Here is a 26,944-nt window from a genome sequence, read left to right on the forward strand (position 1 = left end):
ATGAATTGGTGGTTTTACAAGCTCCTGTTTTAATAAAATGGGATTATTACTGTAAATGGATAGTATAGACAGGAGGGACAGAATGGTCACAATTCACATTTCACACAAGCACAACACAAGTCGCAGCCCAGTGACAATTTGATATATTGGAAGGCCTGAGGAAAGGTTTGTCACAGTCTGTTGCTGATTCAATGCATTTGCAAAGTGTAATGCACGTTGAAAGACCCAAAGACTTGTTGATCCAAACCAAGGCTTTTATTAACTAAAAGACTGGAGCATATCACATGTAGATCGACCAGTCCAGAATGATCTGGTCTGGCTAGGAGCAATCCTTTAAGACCTGCCAGTAGGTGTGGCTACATTCTTAGCCAATCACAGTCATCCTATGCTACCATCTGTACATATATACATTGGTGATAGAATCTGTACGATCACACAAAGACATTGTGTTTTTTTTGCAAAGAGAGAACCATGCTGATTGTTGGAGAGAAAACAGTTCTTTAAAGCAGTTCTTGTGGAATTCAGAGCAATGCTGGCTCTGTGAATGACTGGGCCTTTTCCATGGATTGACCTGTGCCAGGAGGATCATTCGGGGAAGCAAAGTGCTTCATTTTAAGTGTGACTAGCAGTGAAGTTACTTGGAGAGACCAGCACCAGGGTCTTGGAAGGTTCGTGGAGGCCGCCCAGTTCGAGTCTTGCCTACAGAAAGACCAGGAGTGTTTTGACCACAGCTTGTGTAGATGAACATTTCTTCAAAGGCAACACAAGGAGAAGTCGTGAGTCTGTAGCAGCTACAACTCCAGTCTTCTCATCAGTTCATCATTTATTCTGGGCATCAAATTTCAAAGGCCTACACTTCAACACTGAATGTGAAAGTCTGAACTTTCTAGATTTTGGCCTGGACTGTAATGGTTGGGATATGTCACACACTCACTCACTCTTCATATTAATGATAGTTTAAACGATAGTTGAAGAGTTAGAAATGAAGCTTGTGTTTTAAAATTAAACACTGTCTAGTTCATTGCCTATTGCTAGTCGTTATGTCTGGTTCGTAACAATGAGCATGCACCTGATTTTTTTGCACTGACCACAAAGAAAATGGACCCATCATCTGCAAATTAAGTCCTGGTGCTGATATGCACACACCTATTGTGTCTTTTATTATCCACAGTGGGTCTGTAACATTGTTACCTGGCCTTGGATCCTGCTGCAGATTGGAGATACTGGCTGTTGACCACAGCAAAGGTAATGCTTCCATCTCAGCACCTACCTTCATGAATCTGATGAGCTCACCGCCTCTACTCAACTAACCCCTCACCCGAACGTGGTTCCATTTCTATGGCGTTCCCATTCAAAGCCAAGATGGTGGCAGTCACTTCCACACACTACAACTTGACACCCAAATCTACAAACAGAACAGGAAATCCAAGAGAACTAGTGTCTGGAGAGGGAACAGTCCAGCAGCCAAGGCTAATTTAACCAGCATTCCAAGGCCTGCCACAGACTCGATATGATGAGAAGGAAACAATATTGAATGGGCATTAGAAGATTAGTTAATGGGATCAATGGATTGACAGGAAGCAGAATTAGGAGATGGGAAGGTGAGGTGTTTAGGACCAATAAAGCTGTGGATGGCTTTGCCCCAGTTGGAGGAAGGAAGAGCAGAAGCAATCTTAAGGATCAGAGTGGAAAATGTTGGAGAACTGACGATGCTGCATTGGTGAGGATGGTGAAAGCCTTGAGGGACTCGCATCAGTTCAGGTCAACAGCAAGGGCAATAGATGAATGGAACCATGTGTGGAATGCATTTGATCACAGAAATTGGTCTGGTCCAAAACAGTGTTCATAGATTGTCGTGTGAATCAAGAGACAGAAGTTGGCAGATGCAGGAAAACCTGCAGCTTAATATGCAAGATCCATGCATAGGGGAATTAGATTCTAATTCAAATTTCAGGACTTAAATTCCAACCCATACTCAAGGAATTAAATTACAAGCCCATATTTCGAGAATTGGATTCAACCCACACACATAGGAATTAGCTTAGGATCCCACATTTCAGGAATGACCTTCTGATCCCATATCATAGGAAATAGATTCCGATCAGATTCTTCAGTCAACCTGGCATGAGGAATGTATGCCAAATTCCCCAGCTTTATTGTGTGACAAGTGACAGATGAATTTGTGGTGAGAGAATAATGATGAATGCTGTTGTGAAAACAAAGAACAGAGTTTTCTACGATGCAGAGAAAAAGGATCGTGATGCTGTCAAGTAGAGGAATCCAAAAACTTCTGCTCTTGTAATTTCGGATTCACTCGCGGATTGTTTCTACATGATAAGTTCAAGTTTAACGTGTGAGCGGCAGTTTGCTGGGAGCAACCAGCTTGCTCATAAGTTTTCTCCTTCTTCAATCAAGCAAAGTCCGCAGCTTTTCACTTTGCAGCAAGACCAGTAGCTAAAAAAGAGTTTGACTGAATTATAATCTGTCTCTTATTTGACAATTCCCTGCGTTGTAAACCACTAAAATGTCAGTACCCTGTTTGTACAATGAGTTAATCAGGAACTACTGAAAAGGATTAAACTGTAAGCCTCAGTTGGAGGGAAATAATTTGTGTCACGCTTGTGTTTGATATCAGCTGCACAGGCATTGGCCTAATTGGCTTGTTGCAAACTGAGCCTGAAGCTTCCATGGGTTAACTTCAGCCATTGAAATTAATTACATGTGGGTGAAATTGATGGAATGTCAGAGCCCTTCTCACATTACAGCTGATAGCTGACAAATGCTTCACCAACAAGTTGTTTGGTGAAGCAGTGTCATTGCGAGGTCTTCCATCTGATGGGAATGGAACATGGGAATTTCATGCGTGGGGGAGAGTAATTCCTGTGATTGGCATTTAGTGTTTCTGGAACTGAATGGGTTGTATTGCTGGCATACTATTTGCTGTTGATTAGCTAAGTGTATGGCTTGATCGCGATTGTTCTTATTCTTTTTCTTCCGACATCTCCATTCCTCCCCTGATGGCACTGATTTCTCATGCTGGCAATTGGAGTCACGGAGTTGTTCAGCACAGAAACAAGGCCGGAGAAGAGACCCCATCAAGCCTGCCCCACCAGCCTATACCACCCTAGCTGATCATGCAACCTCAGTTCCCTGTTTCTGCTTTCTCTCCACACTCCTTCATCCCTTCAGCCTAAAGAGCCACATCCAACTCCTTGTTGAATATATCCAATGCACCAGCCTCAATAACTTTCTGTGGGAGGGAATTCCACAAGTTCACAACTCTTGAACGAAGACATTTCTCCTCATCTTTGTCTCAAATGCCTTCCCCCTTATCTTTAGAATTCATAGCCCCTTTTACACTTGTGTCTCACTAAATTGGCCGTTCAGAAGGGGTGTTTTTCCTGTTCACACTTGACCACTCCTAACTGGGGCACTGCATGTGTTCACATTTGCAAGGAGCCATCCCCAGGATTAAGACTGTTCTACCTTCTACTGGTGACATCATGAAGCATCGAGCAATTGTTGACCTGCCCTAAATCCTGATCAAGATATTATGATCTTATATTTAAGCAAAATTAATCATGCCTAATTATAACATCATTACTTTATGTAGAGCCCTTCAGCCCCTGTTGTTGTTGTTGTCTTGACCTATATAAAGCTCTATAAGGGATTGTGGGAAATTGCTAGCAATAAATAGCAATAGTGGACAATTTTTAAACAGCATAAGAAAGTTGATAGCGCTATCGTGCACAATTTAAGACCATGGGAAAAAGTGATGGCGGACCTGCCCTCCCAAAATTCTGTGCAGCAGAAAAAGGGCTGTATGCCTGGCTGCATGCAAGGAGCACACATGAAGGGGTTTCTCTGCGGCATGTCATTCTGGGAAGTGAGGACCTTCATCGCTTTTTCCCCACAGTCAGTATAAATTGTGTGCTATAGCACTACCAACTTTCCCACACTGTTCAAAAGTTGTCCGCTATTGCTATTTATTTCCTCTCTCTCCCTCCTGCTGTGACGCTCCCATGGCAAAATTTATAGCTTCATTTTAATCTTTTCTTCCTTCGCTTTCCTGTACTCACACAAAAGCTTACGTCATTTCTATCTCAGAATGCAATTGCCTGTTCTACACTTGCCTGGTTGCAACGCCGGGTTGAGGCAGTCTACCCCCAGTATGAGATGATGTAATCTCATGCTGGCATTGGGAAGATTTTCCTTGCGCACTAGACCCTTTTTAGGTCAATTGGCTGTTAATTCCTGGGACCACTTACAAGTATGAAAGGGGCTTATGACCTCTGGTTCTCGACTTCCTCGACATGTTAGAATTTTATATGCTTCAATCCCCTCTCATTTTTCTGAATTCACTTGAGTACAATCCGTGTCTGTCTTCGTACCATTCAACCCACCACGTCCATACTGACCAGTTTCTCCAGTTACATTAATCCAATTTGTCAGCATTAGGCATGTAGGCTTGCGTGTCTAAATGCCCCTGAAGCATTAGGATTGTATCTGACTCCAGCTCCTCTGCTGGCAGAAATGCCTCACACGGTTTGTAAAACTTTCCCCTCAGATCTCTGAAGCACTTGGTTCCATTCATCACCATTCATCACACTTCCCAACAGTCAGTGTGAAACTTGAACTTGGGGGAGGGGGGTGGGGTGAGGGGGGGGTGGGTCAAGTGATCACAACTTCAAACTAATTATTCTTAGCCTTATTTAGCATGAGCAGCAATAGGCAAATTTTTCTCCTCCTCCCCCCTTTTGGCCATTTGGTATTTTGGACAATTGAGAGAAGGATCCAGGTTGTTCAACATCCAAACATTTTCCCTATAACCTTGTAATTTTTTCCACTTTAAGAATATTTTTCATTTGAGAGTTACTGGGCAGTTTGTATTCTTCAAGTTTAGAAAATCTAATCTAAGGTTAGATTGAGATGTTTTCACTCATTGAAGAGTCATGTACAGGCAACAAATGAAGACATTGGACACTTAAAACTGAGATGCATGAAAATGTCATCTCTTAAAAGGTAGTGAATTGCTGGAATTCTCGGCCACTGAGGGTGGTTAAGGTATTAGATGGATGAATGTTTGAAAGACCAAGGAATGGAGAGAAAAAGACAAAACTGGAGAAACTCAGCCATGAGTTGAGCTAAACCCTTCATCAAGGTTGATCATCACTCAAGCTCAAGCCAAAAACGTCAGTTCTGTATCTTTATCTTTGCTGCATGATGCTGAACCAAGCCATGAAAGACCCCAACAATGAAGACGCTGTTTACATCCGGTACCGCACGGATGGCAGTCTCTTCAATCTGAGGCGCCTGCAAGCTCACACCAAGACACAAGAGAAACTTGTCCGTGAACTACTCTTTGCAGATGATGCCGCTTTAGTTGCCCATTCAGAGCCAGCTCTTCAGCGCTTGACGTCCTGCTTTGCGGAAACTGCCAAAATGTTTGGCCTGGAAGTCAGCCTGAAGAAAACTGAGGTCCTCCATCAGCCAGCTCCCCACCATGACTACCAGCCCCCCCACATCTCCATCGGGCACACAAAACTCAAAACGGTCAACCAGTTTACCTATCTCGGCTGCACCATTTCATCAGATGCAAGGATCGACAATGAGATAGACAACAGACTCGCCAAGGCAAATAGCGCCTTTGGAAGACTACACAAAAGAGTCTGGAAAAACAACCAACTGAAAAACCTCACAAAGATAAGCGTATACAGAGCCGTTGTCATACCCACACTCCTGTTCGGCTCCGAATCATGGGTCCTCTACCAGCACCACCTACGGCTCCTAGAACGCTTCCACCAGCGTTGTCTCCGCTCCATCCTCAACATCCATTGGAGCGCTCACACCCCTAACGTCGAGGTACTCGAGATGGCAGAGGTCGACAGCATCGAGTCCACGCTGCTGAAGATCCAGCTGCGCTGGATGGGTCACGTCTCCAGAATGGAGGACCATCGCCTTCCCAAGATCGTATTATATGGCGAGCTCTCCACTGGCCACCGTGACAGAGGTGCACCAAAGAAAAGGTACAAGGACTGCCTAAAGAAATCTCTTGGTGCCTGCCACATTGACCACCGCCAGTGGGCTGATAACGCCTCAAACCGTGCATCTTGGCGCCTCACAGTTTGGCGGGCAGCAGCCTCCTTTGAAGAAGACCGCAGAGCCCACCTCACTGACAAAAGGCAAAGGAGGAAAAACCCAACACCCAACCCCAACCAACCAATTTTCCCTTGCAACCGCTGCAATCGTGTCTGCCTGTCCCGCATCGGACTGGTCAGCCACAAACGAGCCTGCAGCTGACGTGGACTTTTTACTTTTTACTCCCTCCATAAATCTTCGTCCGCGAAGCCAAGCCAAAGAGAGAAGATAAAGGGCACTGTTTGGCCTGCTGAGTTTCTCCAGCACTGTGTTTTTCTGTCAACCACGGTGTTTACAGACTTTCGTGTTTTACTTAAGGAATGGAGAATGAAGGGGAACTGGCACAAAAGGGAATGTGAGGCCAACAAACATTCAGCCATAATCAGATTGGATGGTGGGGCAGGTCTGATGTGTCTGGTAACCCTCTTCTGCTCCTATTTTCCCATTCTTGTTCTTGCATATGTTCTTCTGCCACTCTTATCAGACAAACCATTCAAATCACAATAACTCATCGTGCGATGAAGGTTTCTACAACTCTGGAAAGTTTTATCTGAAGAACATGGGAAATCGAAGCAGAAGTCATCACCAGAGCCCCTCATGACTGCTGAGCTCCTGTACAAGAACTTGCCTGATCTTTTACCTCAGCACCAGTATCCTTAGATCCTCTTAAAATTCAATAAATCTCAGATATTGCCCTGAATACACTAAACAGCAGAGTCTCCACCGTCCCTGTAAGTTTCATATCAATCTCTGGGTGAAGATATTTCCTCTGACACCATGCCATGAAGACCAACTCCATATTTTGTGAGGCCTGCTCCGAGACACTTCTGTTAAAAGGTCCATCCACTGTCTATCAAGTCCCTGGAGCATTTTGTTATTTCATGTGTCTGCCTAAACCCTCTAGAGTAGGGTTTTTCAAACTGCCCCTGTAAACTCACATTCCACTTCAAGCATGTTATCAGTGCTCTGTGATTAGTAAGGGATTGCTTAGTGTGACTGGGAAGGGAAGGTTGAGAATCACTGTTTTAATTGTACCTAATTGACTCCTTATGTGCACAGTTTCATAACTCCAAAGGAAATGGGCCAATGACAATTTTACACAAGTAAAATATTTCAGGAACAATTGGGTTCTCAACCTTCCCTTCCCACTAACATCCCACCTTAAGCAATCCCTTACTAATCACAGAGCACTGATGGCATAGGGAATACTTAAAGTGGGATGTGATTTAGGGGGGCTCTTAACCTTCCCTCATCTGACAAACTCCTAATGGGCAGTATGGTTGGCAGTTAGCCCAACACTGTTACAGCACCAGCGTTCAGGACCAGGGATCAAATCCTGCGCTGTCTATATGGAGTTGGTACGTTCTCCCCGTGTCTTCATGGGTTTTCCCCAGGGGCTCTCATATCCCCCCCTTCTAAACATACAGGGGTTTTAGGTCAATTGGGTGTAATTGGATAGCATGAGCTCATGGTCTGAAAGGGCCTGTTACCATGCTATATGTCAAAATTTTAAAAATATTACATTTAACCTCAGGAATCACCCATTGTTCCTAAGGCCACCTAAGAGCATAATTTGATCTTTTTTTAAAAATTCTTTTGACTTTGGGTATGGGTTAATATTATTGTAGCAAACTGCTTGCCTCTCTTATGTGGGGAAGTTAGATCCCAATGCCAGTGCTTTTTCAAGAAGTCTTCAACAAATCTTATGGTCATTGATATTGTGTTACAGTTTTTATTCTGACTTGACTAGGGCCTCTTTTTGAATCTTAATTGTTACAAGCACCAGAGGAAGATATAACTGCAGGGTATCGCAGTCATAACTAATGAGACTCCAGTCAGAGCTGGCACTTCATGTACATGTGGAACATCACTAAAGATAATTACAAGTTATAGTCTAGGAAATGAAGGTTCCAATCAAGGAGTTGATGAATATTTGTTTAATCAGTATTAAAAATTAGTATACTGGTGAACTACAATCTGCCTATATAAAGATGAACCATTCATGATCCAGAATTTCTTGGATATTCTCATTTTGCATGAAAAATTGTCCATGGGGTTTAAACATACAGGTTTTCAAACAAACAATGTGGAGGGTACTTAATACAATAGTTGTCTCTTTATGAGTCTGAAGCTAGGCTTTAGTTCCCTGTATCCTGCCCCTTTGCTGTGTGGTGACCAGAGTTCACGTAGCACAGAAACAGGTCCTTTCACTCAGTCTTTGGCTTGGCTTCGCGGACGAAGATTTATGGAGGGGGTAAAAAGTCCACGTCAGCTGCAGGCTTGTTTGTGGCTGACAAATCCGATGCGGGACAGGCAGACACGATTGCAGCGGTTGCAGGGGAAAATTGGTTGGTTGGGGTTGGGTGTTGGGTTTTTCCTCCTTTGCCTTTTGTCAGTGAGGTGGGCTCTGCGGTCTTCTTCAAAGGAGGTTGCTGCCCGCCAAACTGTGAGGCGCCAAGATGCACGGTTTGAGGCGTTATCAGCCCACTGGCGGTGGTCAATGTGGCAGGCACCAAGAGATTTCTTTAGGCAGTCCTTGTACCTTTTCTTTGGTGCACCTCTGTCACTGTGGCCAGTGGAGAGCTCGCCATATTACACGATCTTGGGAAGGCGATGGTCCTCCATTCTGGAGACGTGACCCATCCAGCGCAGCTGGATCTTCAGCAGCGTGGACTCGATGCTGTCGACCTCTGGCATCTCGAGTACTTCGACGTTAGGGATGTAAGCGCTCCAATGGATGTTGAGGATGGAGCAGAGACAACGCTGGTGGAAGCGTTCTAGGAGCCGTAGGTGGTGCCGGTAGAGGACCCATGATTTGGAGCCGAACAGGAGTGTGGGTATGACAATGGCTCTGTATACGCTTATCTTTGTGAGGTTTTTCAGTTGGTTGTTTTTCCAGACTCTTTTGTGTAGTCTTCCAAAGGCGCTATTTGCCTTGGCGAGTTTGTTGTCTATCTCATTGTCGATCCTTGCATCTGATGAAATGGTGCAGCCGAGATAGGTAAACTGGTTGACCGTTTTGAGTTTTGTGTGCCCGATGGAGATGTGGGGGGGCTGGTAATCATGGTGGGGAGCAAAGCTCGACGATGCAACCCGCCTCACGGACCCGTCCCCTGAAACCCTCTGGGATCAGTTGAAGACTACCATACTGCAATCCACTGAAGAGGTACTGGGCTTCTCCTCCAGGAAAAACAAGGACTGGTTTGACGAAAACAGCCAGGAAATCCAGGAGCTGCTGGCAAAGAAGCGAGCTGCCCACCAGGCTCACCTTACAAAGCCGTCCTGTCCAGAGAAGAAACAAGCCTTCCGTCGCGCATGCAGCCATCTTCAGCGCAAACTCCGGGAGATCCAAAATGAGTGGTGGACTAGCCTCGCCAAACGAACCCAGCTCAGCGCGGACATTGGCGACTTCAGGGGTTTCTACGAGGCTCTAAAGGCTGTGTACGGCCCCTCACCCCAAGTCCAAAGCCCGCTGCGCAGCTCAGACGGCAAAGTCCTCCTCAGCAACAAGATCTCCATCCTCAACCGATGGTCAGAACACTTCCAATCTCTTTTCAGTGCCAACCGCTCAATCCAAGATTCCGCCCTGCTCCAGCTCCCTCAACAGCCCCTAAGGCTAGAGCTGGATGAGGTTCCCACCCTGGATGAGACATATAAGGCAATCGAACAACTGAAAAGTGGCAAAGCAGCAGGTATGGATGGAATCCCCCCAGAAGTCTGGAAGGCTGGCGGCAAAACTCTGCATGCCAAACTGCATGAGTTTTTCAAGCTTTGTTGGGACCAAGGTAAACTGCCTCAGGATCTTCGTGATGCCACCATCATCACCCTGTTTCACTCAGTAACTCCTGCACGCTACATTAGAGAAGCCATTAAGCTGTTTGTTGTAAAATGGGCCAACAGCTGGTATAATAGCACTGACAAGAATTTGATAAAAATGAGTCTGTTTGTGAAAATAATGCACAAAGCATTTCAGCTCTACCCCCTTCTGCAGTAAACTTGATCAGACTACTGAATGCAAACGCAAGAGGCAGTTCATCTCTCCAATCATTCCATTGCTCGTCCCGACTGCACAACAGCCTCGATCAGACAGAAATAGAATCATCTTGGCTTTTAAATGTTTATTTGTCAGTAGAACACATAAACATGCTGGAGAAACTCAGCCGGTCACGCAGCATCCATAGATTAACAAATGACTTGGGCCTGGGCCCTTTGTTGGGTGTATCATTATATTAACTGACGAAGGCCGAGATCGAAAAGCTGGTTACACTTTACTCCCTATGGATACCACGTGACCTGCTGAGTTTCTCCCGCACGTTTGTGTGTTGCGCTTGACCCCAGCATCTTTCCTGTTTAACTTCAATTCACAGTGGCTTTTTATTTCTGGGGAGAGTTTCAGCCATGCTTGGGCCTTGCAGCTTCAGAGCCCCAGGTTCAATGCTGCCCCCATCTGTGTGGGGTTTGTGTGACCTCCTTGTGATTGCGTGCTGATGGGTAGGATCATGGGTCACAGCAGTTTGCCCCCAGAGTGCGGCTGAGGGGTAGAATTGATGAGAATGTTGGGAGAATAATATGGGATTAGTGAAAATGAGGGTGTGATGGTTGGCACGTGTCTGCTAGGCTGAAGGACTTGTTTCCTGTCTGAATTTAGAGTGGGTTGATGAGTGTGAGAAGAATAAAATAGGATCAGCATCAATGAATGCACCCTGAAAGCAGCAAGTTCAGAGGGCTATAGTACCTGTTTCCATGCTTCATCTCTCAATGACTTCCTGACACCACTCCCTCAGAGTTCAAATGTAAAACAACATCATCCTGTTCAGAATTCCTACCTTGAATCATGATTTATCTGCTTAAGCCATTGAATTTCTTAATGATCCTAAACACAGCAATTGAATCACTAATCCTGTGACTAGTGGTGCGCCCCAGGGATCTGTGCTGGGACCATTGTTGTTTGTCATCTCTATCAATGATCTGAATGATATTGTGGTAAATTAGATCAGCAAGTTTGCAGATGACACCAAGATTGGAGCTGTTGTGGTGTTCAAAGCTTGCAGAAGTTCCTGGACCAGCTGGAAAAATGAGTTGAGAAAGAGTCAATGTGAAGTGTTGCATTTTGGAAGGACAAACCAAGAAACAACATACACGGTAAATGGTAGGGCATTGAGGAGTGCGGTAGAACAGAGGGTTCTGGGAGGACAGATATGCGATTCCTTGAAGGTGGTGCCATAAGTAGATAGGGTTGTAAAGAGAGCTTTTGGCATATTGACCTTCATAAATCAAAGTATTGAGTATAGGAGCTGGGATGTTATGGTACAGTTGTATAAGACAATGTTGAGGGCAAATTTGGATATTGTGTACAGTTTTGGTTACCTAACTACAGAAAAGATATTAATATCATTGAAAGAGTGCAGAGAAGATTTACTAGGTTGTTGTCTGGATTTCAGGACTGAATTACAGGGAAAGGTTAAATAGGTTAGGACTTTATTCCCTGGAGTGTAAAAATGAGGAGAGATTTGGTAGAAGTTTTGAAAATTATGAAGGAGATCGACAGAGTAAATGTAGATAGGCTTTTTCCACTGAGGGTGGGTGAGATACAAACCAGAGGGCATGGGTTAGGAGTGAAAGGGGGAAAGTTTAGGGGGAACATTTTCACACAGAGAGTGTGGAATGAGCTGCCAGCTTAGGTGGTGAATGCGGGCTCAATTTTAACTATTTTTTTACATTTTTTATTTTTCACATCATAAACCACATTGACCAAGATACATACATTTTCCTTTTCAAATATATACAGTGTCATTTTCTCCACCCTCCCCTCCTCCCATTCCACCCTCCCTACCTCCCCCCCATTAATTTAAAGTACAAAATCTAAGATACATTAAACCAGTCAAACAATGTTGTCATTCAATAAAAATAAACAAGAAATTCCACTGAGTCAATTCTTTTCATTTCCTTCTCATTTCGATATTTTAGGTGGTAGATGTCCCCGGTAGGTTTTCTCTATTGTTTTTCATGTATGGCTCCCATATTTGTTCAAATATTTCAATATTATTTCTTAAATTATATGTTATTTTTTCTAATGGAATACATTTATTTATTTCTATATACCATTGTTGTATTCTCAAATTATCTTCTAATTTCCAGGTTGACATAATACATTTTTTTGCTACGGCTAGAGCTATCTTAACAAATCTTTTTTGTGCACCATCCAAATCAAGTCCAAATTCTTTGTTTTTTATGTTACTGAGGAGGAAGATCTCTGGGTTTTTTGGTATATTATTTTCTGTAATTTTATTTAATATCTGGTTTAGATCTTCCCAAAATTTTTCTACTTTCTCACATGTCCAGATTGCATGAATTGTTGTTCCCATTTCTTTTTTACATCGAAAACATCTGTCAGATACTGTTGGGTCCCATTTATTTAACTTTTGAGGTGTAATGTATAGCCTGTGTATCCAGTTATATTGTATCATACGTAACCTCGTATTTATTGTATTTCTCGTCGTTCCAGAGCATAACTTCTCCCATGTTTCCTTCTTTATCTTTATATTTAAATCTTGTTCCCATTTTTTGTTTAGTTTTACCATTTGTTTCCTCATTCTCCTTTTCTTGCAGTTTAATATACATATTTGTTATAAATTTTTTGATTATCATTGTATCTGTATTCACATATTCAAAGTTACTTCCCTCTGGTAACCTCAGACTGCTTCCTAATTTGTCCTTCAAGTAGGATCTCAATTGGTAATATCCCAGCACTGTATCTTGAGTTATATTATATTTATCCTTCATTTGTTCAAAGGATAATAATCTATTTCCTGAAAAACAATTTTCTATTCTTTTGATCCCTTTTTTCTTCCATTCTCTAAAGGAAAGGTTATCTATTGTAAAAGGGAGTAACTGATTTTGCATCATTATTAGTTTTGGTAATTGGTAATTTGTTTTATTCCTTTCTACATGAATCTTCTTCTAAATATTGAGCAGATGATGTAATACTGGAGAACTCCTACGTTGTACCAGTTTTTCATCCTATTTATATAATACGTGTTCAGGTATCTTTTCCCCTATTTTATCTAGTTCTAATCAAGTCCAATCTGGCTTTTCCCTTGTTTGATAAAAATCTGATAGGTATCTTAATTGTGCGGCTCTATAATAATTTTTAAAGTTTGACAGTTGTAAGCCTCCTTGTTTATACCATTCTGTTAATTTATCTAGTGCTATCCTCGGTTTCCCCCCTTTCCATAAAAATGTCCTCATTATTTTCTTTAACTCCTTGAAGAATTTCTCTGTCAAGTGTATTGGCAATGCCTGAAATAGGTATAGTATCCTTGGGAAAATATTCATTTTAATACAGTTTATCCTTCCTATTGGTATTAGTGGTAAATCTTTCCAATGCTCTAAATCGCCCTGTAATTTTTTCATTAGTGGATAATAATTGAGTTTATATAGATGGCCGAGATTTTTATTTATTTGTATACCTAGGTATCTTATTGCTTGCATTTGCCATCTGAATGGTGATTCCTTCTTAAATTTTGAGAAATCCGCATTATTCATTGGCATTACTTCACTTTTATTTACGTTAATCTTGTAACCCGACACTTCTCCATATTCCTTCAATTTCTTATATAATTTTTTATTGATAGTTCTGGTTCTGTTAAGTATACTATAACATCATCCGCAAATAAACTGATTTTATATTCCTTGTCTTTTATTTTTATCCCTTTTATATTATTTTCTGTTATCAATTCTGCTAGTGGTTCTATAGCTAACGTGAACAATAAAGGTGATAGTGGGCATCCCTGCCTTGTTGATCTGCTTAAATTAAATTGCTTTGATATATATCCATTTACTGTCACTTTCGCCAATGGCCCCTTATATAATGCTTTAATCCAATTAATATACTTCTCTGGTAAACTGAATTTTTGCAATACTTTGAATAAATAATTCCATTCTACTCTGTCAAAGGCCTTCTCTGCGTCTAAAGCAACTGCTACTGTTGGCGCTTTACTCCCTTCTACTGCATGAATTAAGTTAATAAATTTGCAAATATTGTCTGTTGTCCGTCTTTTTTTAATATATCCAGTTTGGTCTAGATTTACCATTTTAGGTATATAATCTGCTAATCTGTTTGCTAATAGTTTAGCTATTATCTTATAATCTGTGTTAAGTAATGATATTGGTCTATATGACGCTGGTGCGAGTGGATCTTTCCCTTGCTTTGGTATTACTGTAATTATTGCTGTTTTACATGAATCTGGTAAGCTTTGTGTTTTGTCAATCTGGTTGATTACTTCCAGGAGGGGAGGAATTAATAAATCTTTAAATGTTTTATAGAATTCTATTGGGAATCCATCCTCTCCTGGTGTTTTATTATTTGGTAGTTTTTTTTATTATCTCTTGTATTTCTACTATTTCAAATGGTTCTGTTAATTTATTTTGTTCCTCTATTTGTAATTTTGGTAGTTCAATTTTAGTTAAAAATTCATCTATTTTGCCTTCTTTCCCTTCGTTTTCAGTTTGGTATAATTTTTCATAGAATTCTCTAAAGTTTTCATTAATTTCCGTTGGATTATATGTGATTTGTTTGTCTTTTTTCCTTGATGCGAATACTATTTTCTTAGCTTGTTCTGTCTTAAGCTGCCATGGTAGAATTTTGTGCGTTTTTTCCTCTAGTTCATAATATTTCTGTTTTGTCTTCATTATATTCTTCTCCACCTTATATGTTTGTAGTGTTTCATATTTTATTTTTTTATCTGACAATTCTCTTCTTTTAGTTGTGTCTTCCTTCATTGCTAATTCTTTTTCTATATTTACTATTTCCCTTTCCAACTGCTCTGTTTCCTGATTGTAGTCCTTCTTCATCTTGGTTACATAACTTATTATTTGCCCTCTGATGAATGCTTTCATTGAATCCCATAGAATAAACTTACCTTTCACTGATTCCGTATTTATTTCAAAGTACATTTTAATTTGTCTTTCAATGAATTCTCTAAAATCCTGCCTTTTAAGTAGCATGGAGTTTAATCTCCATCTATACATTCTTGGAGGGATGTCCTCTAACTCTATTGTCAATATCAAGAGTGAATGGTCCGATAATATTCTAGCTTTATATTCTGTTTTTCTTACTCTGTCTTGCATACGAGCTGATAACAAAAATAGGTCTATTCTTGAGTATGTTTTATGTCTACCCAAATAATATGAATATTCCTTTTCCTTTGGGTGTTGTTTCCTCCATATATCCAAAAGTTGCATTTCTTGCATCGATTTAATTATAAATTTGGTTACTTTGTTCTTTCTGTTAATTTTTTTCCCAGTTTTATCCATATTTGAATCAAAATTAAGGTTGAAATCCCCTCCTATTAATATGTTCCCTTGCGTATCTGCTATCTTCAAAAAAATATCTTGCATAAACTTTTGATCTTCGTTAGGTGAATATACATTGAGTAGATTCCAACACTCCGAATATATCTGACATTTTATCATTACATATCTCCCTGCCTGATCTATTATTTCCTCTTCTATTTTAATTGGTACATTTTTACTGATTAATATAGCTACTCCTCTTGCTTTTGAATTATACGACGCTGCTGTTACATGTCCTACCCAATCTCTCTTTAATTTCTTGTGCTCCATTTCAGTTAAATGTGTTTCTTCCACAAATGCTATATCATTTTTTTCTTTTTTCAGTAAATTTAGCAGTTTCTTCCTTTTGATTTGGTTATGTATTCCGTTAATATTTCTTCTTTCTTTGGCTTGGCTTCGCGGACGAAGATTTATGGAGGGGGTAAAAAGTCCACGTCAGCTGCAGGCTCGTTTGTGGCTGACCAGTCCGATGCGGGACAGGCAGACACGATTGCAACGGTTGCAAGGGAAAATTGGTTGGTTGGGGTTGGGTGTTGGGTTTTTCCTCCTTTGCCTTTTGTCAGTGAGGAGGTATTTAAAGTCATATAATTCAACGTAGCCATTTCATACTTTTTTTTATCTTCCCTTTCCGTTTCCTCATCATCACCTTTCCTTCTTATCCATTTCTGCTTTTTTGTTTTGAACACTTTATAAGACAACATTTCTAAAACATCAAACATTTTCCTTATTCTCCTATTTAAAACTTCTTTAACCCCTTTCTCCCTTCCCCCTCCTGAGTTGCCCTTTATCCCTTGTCGGGCAACCATATCTCCCCTCTCCATTTGGATTTGCGAATTCACTCGCAAGCATCAACTGATTTTGCAGTGACTGTAACTCCTCCCCACCCTGCCGCCCCGGAAAAGATTTCAATTTTCATATATAACAAAGGTCACTCTATTCCCTCTATTCCCTTTCATTCCCTTATTAATTCTTATCTATACTCTATATATTTTCCTCTAAATACGGATTCACTCATGTATACACATATATACATACACATCTATATATATATAGATATATCTATATTTATATATATAGATATAGATATATCTATATATATACCCATATACACACAAACATATAGTTCGTGGTCATTTTTACTCTCATTACATGTCTTCATCTCTCTGCTTGTTTTGTAGTTGTTCTGCAAATTTTCCTGCTTCCTCTGGATCCGAGAATAGTCTGTTTTGTTGCCCTGGAATAACTATTTTAAGTACCGCTGGGTACTTTAACATAAATTTATATCCTTTTTTCCATAGGATCGTTTTTGCTGTATTGAACTCCTTCCTCTTCTTCAGGAGTTCAAAACTTATGTTTGACCTTTGTATTCCAGTGGCTTTTTGTCTTCTCTTATTTTCTTCATTGCTTTCTCCAATATATTTTCTCTTGTTGTATATCTTAAGAATTTTACTAAAATGGATCTTGGTTTTTGCTGCGGTTGTGGTTTCGGGGCTAATGTTCTATGTGCCCTCTCTATTTCCATTTCTTCCTGTAATTCAGGTCTTCCTAGGACCCTGGGGATCCAATCTTTTATAAATTCTCTCATATTCTTGCCTTCTTCATCTTCCTTAAAGCCCACTATCTTTATATTATTTCTTCTATTACAGTTTTCCATTATATCTATCTTCTGAGCTAACAGCTCATGTGCCTCTTTAACTTTTTTATTAGATTCTTCTAATTTCTCTTTTAAGTCCTCTACTTCCATTTCTACGATTATTTCTCATTCTTCCACATTATCCACTCTTTTTCCTATCTCTGATATGACCATTTCTATTTTATTCATTTTTTCTTCTGCACTCTTAAATCTTCTTTTTATCTCATTAAATTCTTGTAATTGCCATTCTTTCACTGATTCCATATATTCTTTAAAAAAAGATATATCCATTGTCTTGCCTTTCTCTTCTTCTTCCATTTCTCTATGTTTTTCTTCTTCTTCTTCTTCTGGGTTGGCCATCTGTTGTTTCCTTGTTTTCTTTTTGCTCTCTTCTTTCTTGTTGTCGTTATTTTCTATGTTCTGCTCCTGTTGCTGTGTTGCAGCTGTCACTCTCAGCTGTGGAGATCGACTCCTCAGCTGTTCCCCCCTCCCGTCAGTGTGTTTTTTTTCATGCGCGGTTGCGCACTTTTACTCGGCTCCGCGAACCATTTTTGTAGTCCCGAACTCGGAACTTCCACTGACCTTAGGGAGCGGGCTTCTCTCACCACGGCGGGCCTCCTTGGACAGGTAAGGCCTTCACCTTCTTCTTCCGACGTTCTTTCATCTTCTCTTCTTCCCGTTGTTTTCGACTTTTCTCTCTTCGCTGCCATTTTCTTCTTACCTTTACTTTTACTTTGTTTTAATTTTTATTCTTGTACCTTTGTGTTTTGTGCATTTTTTTTTCAACATTTCCAGAGAGGGCTGGAATTCCCTGACCAGCCACTACTCCATCACGTGACTCCTCCCAATTTTAACATTTAAGATGAATTTGGATAGGTACACGGATGGGAAAGGTGCAGAGGGCTATGGACTGGGTGTAGGTGAGTGGGAAAAAGCAGAAAAATTGAAGATCTCCCCTATCTTGGCTCCATACATTGCCGACCACTCTGATTTTCAAAGGGATGAACTTTGTCCCTTACCTGTTTGTTCTTAATATACCTGTAGAAACCCTTATGATTTTTCTTCACATTGTCTGCCAAAGCAACCTTATGTCTTCTTTCAGCTTTCTTTGTTTCTTTCTTGAAATTTTTCTTGCATTTTTATACTCCTCATTTACCTCATTTGCTCTGTCTTTCCTATAACTGCTATACACTTTTCACTTCTTCCAAACTGGATCCCCAATATCCATCCATAAACAAGGATCCCCCTGGCTGTTAACTCTGCCTTCAATCCTGAAAGCAATATACAAACTCTGAACTTTCATAATTTATCTTTGAAAGTTTTCCACTTTCCTCACACATCCTTGCCCGAAAACAACTAATCCCAATCCACTCTTTCTAGATCCTCATTTCCTCAAAATTGCCTTTCTCCTGTTTAGAATCTCAACCCGAGGACCAGAAGAATTATTCTTCTCCATAATTAACTTGAAACTAATGACATTATAATCACTGGACCCAACATGTTCCCCTACCCGTACTTCTGTCACCTGTCCTGTCTTGTTCACTGATAGGTGCAGCGGTTGCAAGGGAAAATTGGTTGGTTGGGGTTGGATGTTGGGTTTAAATACACATTAACCTAATCTCCAGTGTTGCTGCTGTTCAGGATCTGGGTCGGGCCATTGCAGTTGGCCCTCTGGAGATGCCCACTGTTTGCAGCCTGGAGTTCAGCAATAGTCATAACTAACAAATACATACACAGAAATAATACACAAATAGCTACACTTCAGGTGCAAATAAATCACTGCTAAACATTCTCAGCTCCCAACTGGGAATATGACGGTTAAACATACAGTACCCACCAACTCTCTCTATTTCTGCAGGCACAGCACACCAACGAAAAGTAAATTAATTACAACTATCTAGTATATCAAATTAACCTAGCCTCCACCATTGCCTGCACCTCAGGATCTATTGCTTGCGGCCCTCCGGAGATTCAGTGATGGTCTCCATGAACCAACAAGAACAGAGAGAGAGAGGGAGAGGCCTGCAAGGACCATTTATGAGTCAGGCTTGCCTGTGGGTAGATCGAACTATTGATTGGGACCTGGAGGACCAATCACATGTCAGCTGTCAGGGCCAATCATGCATCAGCCTCATGAGTGGTTGTGACATATCATTCTCGCGATTCGTGGTAATCTCTAGCATACTTCAAAGGTTCATCCCAGATCGACAAAGAGCATGGAATATGGTGAAAACAATAGATAACTTTCCCAGGAAACCAGTTCAGATTATGAAATGTACCTACATCAAATGTTGACGTGCTCTGTTGATTTATGCATTGTTATACACGAGCTTCTTAGTTAAATAACTGATTAATTATCTATACTCAAGATCCTTCTGAGTAGACCAGAGGGAACCACAGATGTGAGCAAGCTGGGGAGGATGGTGGGCCCATGCCACCAAAATAAACCCTTATAGCCATATATGTGGGAGCAAACGAGCACCCAGAGGTAACTCACAAAGACATTGGAAGATCGTACAAAGTTTTCACAGACAGGCCAGGATTAAAACCTGGGTCGCTGGCACTGTGATGGTATTGTACAAAGTGATTGCATTAGCATTGACCTCCAATTTCTGTAAAACCTTCCCCCAGTCTCTCTCTTTCCCTCTCCCTCTAGCTCCTTTCTTCCACTCCTCCCCTTCTCTCTCCTATCAAAGAACTGCACCCTCCACATCACATTGTTTTCTCTCTACCCTCCCACACATATCCACCTGTGACCTCTTACCTGTCAGCCTGTGGTATTCCCCATGCCCCCTTCCTCTCTCCTCTCCACTCTTCCCCTTCCCTCTCCTACCAAAGAAACTACACCCTCCACATCACATTGTTTTCTCTCTACACACCACCCCCACACATATCCACCTGTGACCTCTTACCTGTTAACCTGTGCATTCCTCCTGCCCCCTTCCTCTCTCCTCTCCTCCCCCCACCTTTTAATTCAGGCACCTGGCTGTTTTTTGCCTATACCTTGACAAAGGGGTCAGGCCTGAAACACTGGTTACCCCTTACTTCCTATAGATCCTGCGTGACCCTGCTGAGTTTCTCCCGCACTTCTGTACATTGTACTCAATTGCAGTGTCTGCAGACTTTCTTGTTTACCTCAGTCACTTTTGCAAGCAGTGAGATCCTGGAGGAACTCGGCATGTTAAGCAGGACCCATAAGCAGAGACGGTCTTCTGTCGGCGCAATGTGTTGCTAATAGTTGGGTTCTAGGACATGCCTAGTAACCAGGTTATATTAGTAGAGAGAGAAAACCTAAGTCAGAATTATGGATGGATGGTAGGCAGAAATGGCCAGTTCTCACGCAGACAGAAAGAAAGATCAAGCTACGTAAAGTTGGAGAATTTGATATTGAGTTTGGAAGGCTGCAATGTGCCCACACAGAAGATGAGGTGTTGCTCTTCAATCTTGTGCTCAACCTTGTAACAATACAAGGAGGCCACCAAGAGAGAGGCCAGAGTGGGATGGTGATTTACAGTGGCAGGCGACTGGAAGCTCAGGGTTTCCTGCAGTCTGGACACAGGTGTACTGCAAAGCAATCATCCAATCTGTGTTAGGCTTGTCCAGTGTTGAGGAGGCTCAGTCAACACTGAATGAGGTGTACTGGACTGGAAGAAGTGCAAGTGAATCACTGCTTCACCTGGGAGCAGGGAGGGGGGGGGGGGCAGTGTTAATTTTTTTTAGATGCTGGAGTTCACCGGAGCCGCCTCATGAGGCACCAGAGCTGCCCCCTGATGTGCCAGAGTGGCACTCCGGTGAGCTCTGGCAGTACTACACCCCTCCCTGGGACAGTTGGTTTGGTCTCTGGATGGTGGGAAGGGGGAAAACAGGGTATTCCATCTATTACAGTTGCATGGAAAAGTGTCAAATAAAGTTCATGGGATCTGACTGTAGAGAAAGGCATGGGGTCGCAAAGGAAGGGCAGAATCTTGCTGGACATTCTGCCACTTTAATTTTCCATCCATCGCTCATGCTGAAGTCTCTGTCTGTGGTCTCCTGAACAACAAGGCCGATGTAAGCTCAAGGAACAACATCTCACCTTCCCTCTGGAAATATCGCACCTCCTCTTCCATTGCAGATTCAATGCCAAATTCTCCAACTTTAAGTAACCCGCTCTTTTGTTTGTCTGCATCAGGCCAAACCATTTCTGCCTGTCATCATGTTGGCTTTAGATAAATTTCTTATTCTATTGGTAAACTCCATTCTGTTGAATGTGTTAAAAAAAACAACACAACACACAAAGGGGCAGAATATGTTTGTAACTTCAGCTCTTAACTGTCCCTCTCAGCGCAATGGTCTCGCCCTATGAGAGATTGATCTACCCAGTCTTCCCCACATCTTCCCTGCTGCTGAAAACAATGGATGTTCTCTCTTTTGATGAAGAGTCCTGGACCATCTCTCCACAAATGTGTGCTTCCTGTGATTTTTGTTCTTACTTCAGGGGAATCTGTGTGTAAGGTCTTGCTGTCAGAGCAAATGCGTCTTCATTCTGTGTTCTTTAATACCATTGTTAATTTGCATTTCCAATTATTGGGGGGCCTCTGTGGCCGGTCGCTACTAATTCTGGGAATTATTGCCAGTGCCGGGAAGTAGAATCTGTAACTTCAACTATATGTTTTACACTGGAATCCGTCTGCCCTTCAGGGCTCCCAACCCCTTGACCGCACACATCAGCAGTTGTTACTGGCCCCACACATACTACATTAGTTAGTGGCACCCCATGAAGCACTCTCACCATTCAAGGTAAGCTCCCTGTCAACTATCAATATGGCTATGGAAGGGTGGATCACATTGAAACTTGACACACGTTAATCGGCCTGCAAATTCTTCCCTGTTTCACACTCCAAGGGACGAATGGACAGATGGAATAACAACCTCTCAAATTACTGCTTGCTAGAGTTGGCTGTATCCCAACTAACCAGAAGGAAAAAAGACATAGTTTAGTTGATTCACCCGACTTTATTTTGCACTAGGACAGGCACCATGTGGTATGAGAGTTTGTGTGTGTGTTTGCCTGCCTTTCCATGTATGAGGCTGTTTGTATGCGTGTGTGAGGATGTGGTTGCGTGCATTTGTGTGAATATGTGAGTGTGTACATGCGTGTGTATACACATGTGGATGGATATTTATATGCCTTCCCCTGTGTGTCTCAGTGTTTGTGTGTACATGTGTAGATCCAAGTGTCTGTTTGAATATGTGGTCTGCCTGTGTATGTGTACCGTATATACTTGTATAATAGTCAATACCATGTAAAATTCAAACCCCCCTCCTCCCTTATTTTTGGTCCCAGGCATCTTCTTACTGGAGCTCCCAATGCCTTGGCCTATGCTCTCACCTCAGTCCCAGCTGCCTTCCCATTGGAGCTCCCAACATCTCGACTGCAGACTCTCACCTCAGCCCCAATAGACTGCCCATTAGAGCTCCTGACGCAGTGACCTTGGACTTACCACTGATTCTAGCTGGCCACTCATCCATCAGAGCTCCAGATGCCGCAAACGATGCAGGTACTTATCGCGGCCAAAGTAGTTTCCATCTAATAGTTGACCCCATACATTTAACATTAAAAAATGGTCCACAAACTCAATTTTTACATTAGTATGTACGGTACTTGCGTGTGTGGACGGAGGGACTGGTTCAACTGTACTTTTGTGAAAAGGAATGCATCCTTCACTGCTGCATTTGTCAAGGGCTCATTGTGCATTTTGTTGAAGGGCCTGCCAAGACTGTGCCAAGGAACCAGAGCCAACCAGCTCCCATCATTGTGATGAGTGTTTCTTGTTCCAGGTCGAGCAGGACAAGTTGAAGTCTGAAGAAGATGCCTTGCGGCTGTCAGCTGAGAAAGGGCAGTTGGACCAGTCCCTCAGTGGTGCAGAAATGGATCTGGCAGAAACTCAAAGGCAGATTCAACAACTGCAGGTCAGGGCGAGTCACAACTTTTAATGAGCTGTGGAAAGCATCCATGAATGCTCTTGTGAGCTTGCTGGCATCACTCCTCACTCACTTTGGATTATTGCTGCATTGCTGAACAGATATGAGGAGAGGACTGCCACACAACAGCCACAAACGAGTGGGACAATCTCAGCAGGTCACACAGGGTCCAAAGGCCGTCAACAATTCAGGCCTGAGCCCTTCTTCAGTTGTGCCAAAAATCTGGTAAACACCCAAACAAAAAGGTGGGTGGGGGGGGAGAAAAGGAGGGACACAGGCTAGTAAGTGATTGGTGGGAACAGGAGGAAGCTCTGCATAGGGTACATAAATATCCATCCACATGTGTATACACACGCACGTACACACTCACATATTCACACATATTTTTTTGGTTGGTATATATAGATCGGGACAACAGTGTGGGCCGAAGGGACTGAACTGTGCTGTAATGTTCTAGTGCAACTGGGTGTTTGATGATTGGTGTGGTCTCATTGTTCCAGAGAGCCTGTTTCCACATTGTATCTCTTTGTAACTCAATAAATACTACCTATGTCACTGATGCATGGGATGAGTACAAGGTTCCTGTAAACATTTGAGCACACAATGACCAACACCTACTCTGTAGGCCAACCCCTAACCCTAGTCAATCTCAGATTATCTCAAATTACACTACTTTTTAGAACCCTTTTGAATTGTGAATCAATCTAACCATCTCTTCTATACTTAATAATTCAAGTACTTTCTGGCCTCAATATAATTTAGCTATGTTTGCATGAACTTACAAAACTCTACTTCTTTAAAATTTAGACATCTGGGTCAGGATTGAAGCTGGGTCTCGGAAGCTGCAAGGCAGCAGCTTTACTAATTACTTAGTCTTTCTCATATCCTGACCAGTAAGTTTATTGATGATGTGTATGATCCTATTGCACTTCCACATTGTGAAGGTGCACTGCCCACAGGAAATTAGAATCAGGAGCTGTGCTGCAGGCACGTGGATGCCACGGCAAGATTCAGTGATCCCCGCCAGTTTGTAACATTAGCGCCAATAGGAACATAATTTTCCCAGCTGAGGGAAGCACAAAACCCAGCAGGGATACAAGATAAGAGTAGTCTGAAGTGGATGCAGCGGAGAACAACAGAATCGAGATCCATTTCCACTACCTCACCAGGACATAAGCACATTCTCTAATAACCCAGTGTTCATTTCTCCAGCCCTTGAACCTGACACCTTCCTTCTTTCTTTCTCAGGACATGAAACAAACATGAGAAAGTAGGAAGGGGAGCAGAGCAGGCCATCTGACTCCTCACACTCTGATCAAGGCTGATCTCTCCAAGTCAACTTTTTTTCTGAGTCCTCAATTATGTACTTAACCTGATCTTATATATTTCTAATGATCTGGCCCCCACAGCTCTCTGAGTGGAAGAATCCCAGAGATGCAGGGAAAAAAAAGTCTGCACTCGTGACTAATCTAACTGTGGGCGTCTCCAGTTACCAACCCATTCCCCATAAAGCCAAATTCCCATATTATTCAAAAATATATTTATTTTTTTTATCAGAATCAGTCAAAATTTATCATCATGAAGAAGTCATGAAATACGTTTTTTTGTGGCAGCATCAGAGTGCAAACATTTATTTGAGACGCCTTTCAAAAAATATATATAAAAATTGTGCATGAAAAATCAAAGTGAGGCAGTGCCTTTGGTTCATTGATCATTCAGGAATCTAACGGCAGTGGGGAGGAAGCTGTCCTTGCGCTGCTGAGTACTCGTCTTTAGTCTCCTGTATCTTTTCCCTGATGGTAACAGAGTGAAGAGGCCATGGCCTGGTTGGTGGGGGTCCTTGAGAATAGAGGCTTTCTTAAGACACTGCCCTTCCAGATGTCCCCGATAGAGTGAAGTCTGGTGCTTGTGATTTTGCAAGTCAAGTTAACAAGCCTTTGGAGATTTTTCTTGTCCTGAGTGTTGGTACTTCAAAACCAGACAGTGATGCAACCAGCCAGAATGCTCTCCACTGTAGACATTTTCAAGAGTCTTCGGTGACATGTCGAATCTCCTCAAGAACCTCACAAAGTATAGCCACTGGCGAGCCTTCTTCGTCATTACATCAAGATGGAGATCCTTGGAGATGTTGACATCCAGGAATTTGAAGTTCTTGACCCTCTCCGCTACTGAGCCCTGGATGAGGACTGGGTCGTGTTCTCCTGACTTCCTCCTGATGCGCACAATCATTTCCCTGGTTTTGCTAAGGTTGAGCGCAAGGTTGTTGTCGTTACACCATTCACTATCTCCCTCCTGTACGCTTCCTCATTGCTATTCCTTTACTCCTGGTATCCGGCACCTATGGGGATTGGTAAATGCCGGATAAGAGAATGTTACGGTTAATTGAGACTTAGTCTTATCTTTCTTTTCTTTGCCTTGGCTTCGTGGATGAAGATTTATGGAGGGGTAAAAGTCCACGTCAGCTGCAGGCTCGTTTGTGGCTGACAAGTCCGATGCGGGACAGGCAGACACGGTTGCAGAGGTTGCAGGGGAAAATTGGTTGGTTGGGGTTGGGTTTTTCCTCCTTTGTCTTTTGTCAGCGAGGTGGGCTCTGGGGTCTTCTTCAAAGGAGGTTGATGCCCGCCGAACTGTGAGGCGCCAAGATGCACGGTTTGAGGCGATATCAGCTCACTGGCAGTGGTCAATGTGGCAGGCACCAAGAGATTTCTTTAGGCAGTCCTTATACCTCTTCTTTGATGCACCTCTATCTCGGTGGCCAGTGGAGAGCTCGCCATATAACACGATCTTGGGAAGGCGATGGTCCTCCATTCTGCAGATGTGACCTACTCAGCGCAGTTGGATCTTCAACAGCGTGGATTCGATGCTGTCAGCCTCTGCCATCTCGAGTACTTCGATGTTAGGGATGAAGTCGCTCCAATGAATGTTGAGGATGGAGCGGAGACAACGCTGGTGGAAGCGTTCTAGGAGCCGTAGGTGATGCCGGTAGAGGACCCATGATTCGGAGCCGAACAGGAATGTGGGTATGACAATGGCTCTGTATACGCTTATCTTTGTGAGGTTTTTCAGTTGGTTGTTTTTCCAGACACTTTTGTGTAGTTTTCCAAAGGCGCTATTTGCCTTGGCGAGTCTGTTGTCTATCTTGTTGTCGATCCTTGCATCTGATGAAATGGTGCAGCCGAGATAGGTAAACTGGTTGACCGTTTTGAGTTTTGTGTGCCCGATGGAGATGTGGGGGGGCTGGTAGTCATGGTGGGGAGCTGGCTGATGGAGGACCTCAGTTTTCTTCAGGCTGACTTCCAGGCCAAACATTTTGGCAGTTTCCGCAAAACAGGATGTCAAGCACTGAAGAGCTGGCTCTGAATGGGCAACTAAAGCGGCATCGTCTGCAAAGAGTAGTTCACGGACAAGTTGCTCTTGTGTCTTGGTGTGAGCTTGCAGGCACCTCAGATTGAAGAGACTGCCATCCGTGTGGTACCAGATGTAAACAGCGTTTTCATTGTTGAGGTCTTTCATGGCTTGGTTCAGCATCATGCTGAAGAAGATTGAAAAGAGGGTTGGTGCGAGAACACAGCCTTGCTTCATGCCATTGTTAATGGAGAAGGGTTCAGAGAGCTCATTGCTGTATCTGACCCGACCTTGTTGGTTTTCGTGCAGTTGGATAACCATGTTGAGAAACTTTGGGGGGCATCCGAAGCGCTCTAGTATTTGCCAAAGCCCTTATAAAACAAATGACTCTACATCACCTTTGTTGACCTCACCAAAGCCTTCGACACTTAGTCTTATAATGTCTAACTAATACACCTGCATTAAGTTTAAAAGATTTTAAAAAATATACTGTACTTACACCGAACAAAT

At 42.5% G+C, this 26,944-nt stretch overlaps 1 protein-coding gene across 1 annotated transcript in view; it reads left to right on the top strand.

Annotated features, from left to right (window-relative positions):
- The window catches only part of LOC138743567 (rootletin-like), a 63,878-nt gene that overhangs the window by 23,638 nt on the left and 13,296 nt on the right, over positions 1–26,944 (top strand). Inside the window, exon 3 of the mRNA XM_069899071.1 lies at positions 22,955–23,077. Coding sequence (XP_069755172.1) covers positions 22,955–23,077 — 123 coding nt within the window. The remainder of the gene's footprint in view (positions 1–22,954; positions 23,078–26,944) is intronic.

The sequence above is a fragment of the Narcine bancroftii genome, chromosome 9, assembly GCF_036971445.1.
Source record: "Narcine bancroftii isolate sNarBan1 chromosome 9, sNarBan1.hap1, whole genome shotgun sequence".
NCBI classification, from domain to species: domain Eukaryota; kingdom Metazoa; phylum Chordata; class Chondrichthyes; order Torpediniformes; family Narcinidae; genus Narcine; species Narcine bancroftii.